The 1,621-nt window shown below is 36.6% G+C and overlaps 1 protein-coding gene across 1 annotated transcript in view; it reads right to left on the bottom strand.

The window, feature by feature from the left end:
• Nucleotides 1-76: 76 nt before the first annotated feature.
• Nucleotides 77-1,621, bottom strand: part of LOC113784185 (uncharacterized) — an 8,499-nt gene continuing 6,954 nt past the window's right edge. The window contains exons 2-4 of the mRNA XM_027330349.1: nt 934-1,608; nt 238-551; nt 77-119 (exon numbers count right to left, since the gene is read on the bottom strand). Of these exons, the coding sequence (XP_027186150.1) occupies nt 77-119; nt 238-551; nt 934-1,608 (1,032 nt within the window). The remainder of the gene's footprint in view (nt 120-237; nt 552-933; nt 1,609-1,621) is intronic.

The following is a 1,621-nucleotide window of genomic DNA, read 5'->3' on the forward strand; positions in this document are numbered from 1 at the left end:
GCAAATTTCTTAAAAGTTGAGAATGCCTCACTCTTGTGAGTCAGAAAATATGTCCATGTGAACCTAGTGTAATCATCTACCAGCACATACCCATATAGGTTCCCTCCAAAGCTTCTAACCTGAGATGGACCAAACAAGTCCATGTGTACCAACTGTAAGACCCTACTGGTTTGAACTAAGTCTATAGGGGGGAAAGAAGACTTAACTAGCTTACTCCTCTCACAAGAGTCACATAACCTATCCTTAGAAAACTTCCTATTTGGGAGACCTAGGACTAACTGCTTTCTAACTAGTCTATTCAAGTGATCCATATGAATATGGGCCACTCTCTTATGCCACAGCCAGTTCTCATCAGCATTTGATAATAAGCAACATATGTCATTTGCAGGTAAGGAATCAAAATCTATCATGTAAATATTGTTAACTCTTTTACCTGTCAATTTCATACCTTTAACTTCCTTATGCTCAAGTGTGCAGCTCATAGAGGTAAAATGTACCTTGAATCCCTTGTCACACAGCTGGCTGATACTTAGCAAGTTGTGCTTTAGATCCTTGACATACAGAACATCTTTAATCACTGTAGATGATTTGTTTCCGATGTCTCCAAATCCTAAGATCTTCCCTTTGTTATTGTCACCATATTTGACAAAACCTCCTTCCTTTAAGTTCAGAGACAAGAACATTGACTTGTCTCCAGTCATATGCTTGGAGCATCCATTGTCCAGATACCATGAATGATTCCTAGATGCCAAGCATATCTGCAAAAATGAATCAAGTTTTGGATTTAGGTGCCCAATTCAAATTGGGTCCTAGGGGGTTAGTTTCAAATGCTTGTGACTTAACTTTCCAAATTTGTTTCCATCATCTGTTGGTAAGTTTTTTCAGTTTGCAATTGAAAACCATATGTCATTTTTTCCAACAAAAATGACATACAACAGCAGGGGATGATTTCAGATTTGGTCCAGTAAAGTTATCATGCATTTGTTTTGATTTAACAAACTTTTGATGCCCTTTAACATGCATGTGTTGTTTATAGCCAAGTCCAGTTTTAACATTTAGATTTCTTTGACTTCTAAGAAGTCTATCTAAGTTGTTCTTACCACTGTTAAACTTAGCTACATCACATTTCAATGCACATGCTTCTTTTTTCAATTCTTCATTTATGTCTCTAAGAGACTCATGCTTCAAATTAATTTCATCATACAACATGCATTTTTGTTCTAGCAGTTTCTTAGTACTGATTAATTGTTTGAGAACACTAACATATTCAGTATGCAATTCATTAAAGGCATCATGCAGTTCATCATAGGATGGATTAGAGGTTGTACTTACTTCGTTGTCAGATTCTGAGTCAGTATTTGCCATGAGACACAAGTTAGCTTCCTCATCTTCAGAATCATCAGATGAATCTTCATCATTGTCGTTCCAGGCAATGTAAGCTCTCTTTGATGAAGGTTGTTGATCCTTTCCTTTAGTCTTTACAGGCTTGTTTTTGTTCTGCAGTTTATACCACTCAGATCTGATGTGACCTGTTTTACCACATTCATAGCAAGTTATGACTTTGCTATCATTGGTATCACTTTTGCTGAAGCCTTTAGTCTTTGAATTCTGTGGTTTTCTT

The sequence above is a fragment of the Cicer arietinum genome, chromosome 3 (genome assembly GCF_000331145.2).
Source record: "Cicer arietinum cultivar CDC Frontier isolate Library 1 chromosome 3, Cicar.CDCFrontier_v2.0, whole genome shotgun sequence".
Lineage (NCBI taxonomy): Eukaryota > Viridiplantae > Streptophyta > Magnoliopsida > Fabales > Fabaceae > Cicer > Cicer arietinum.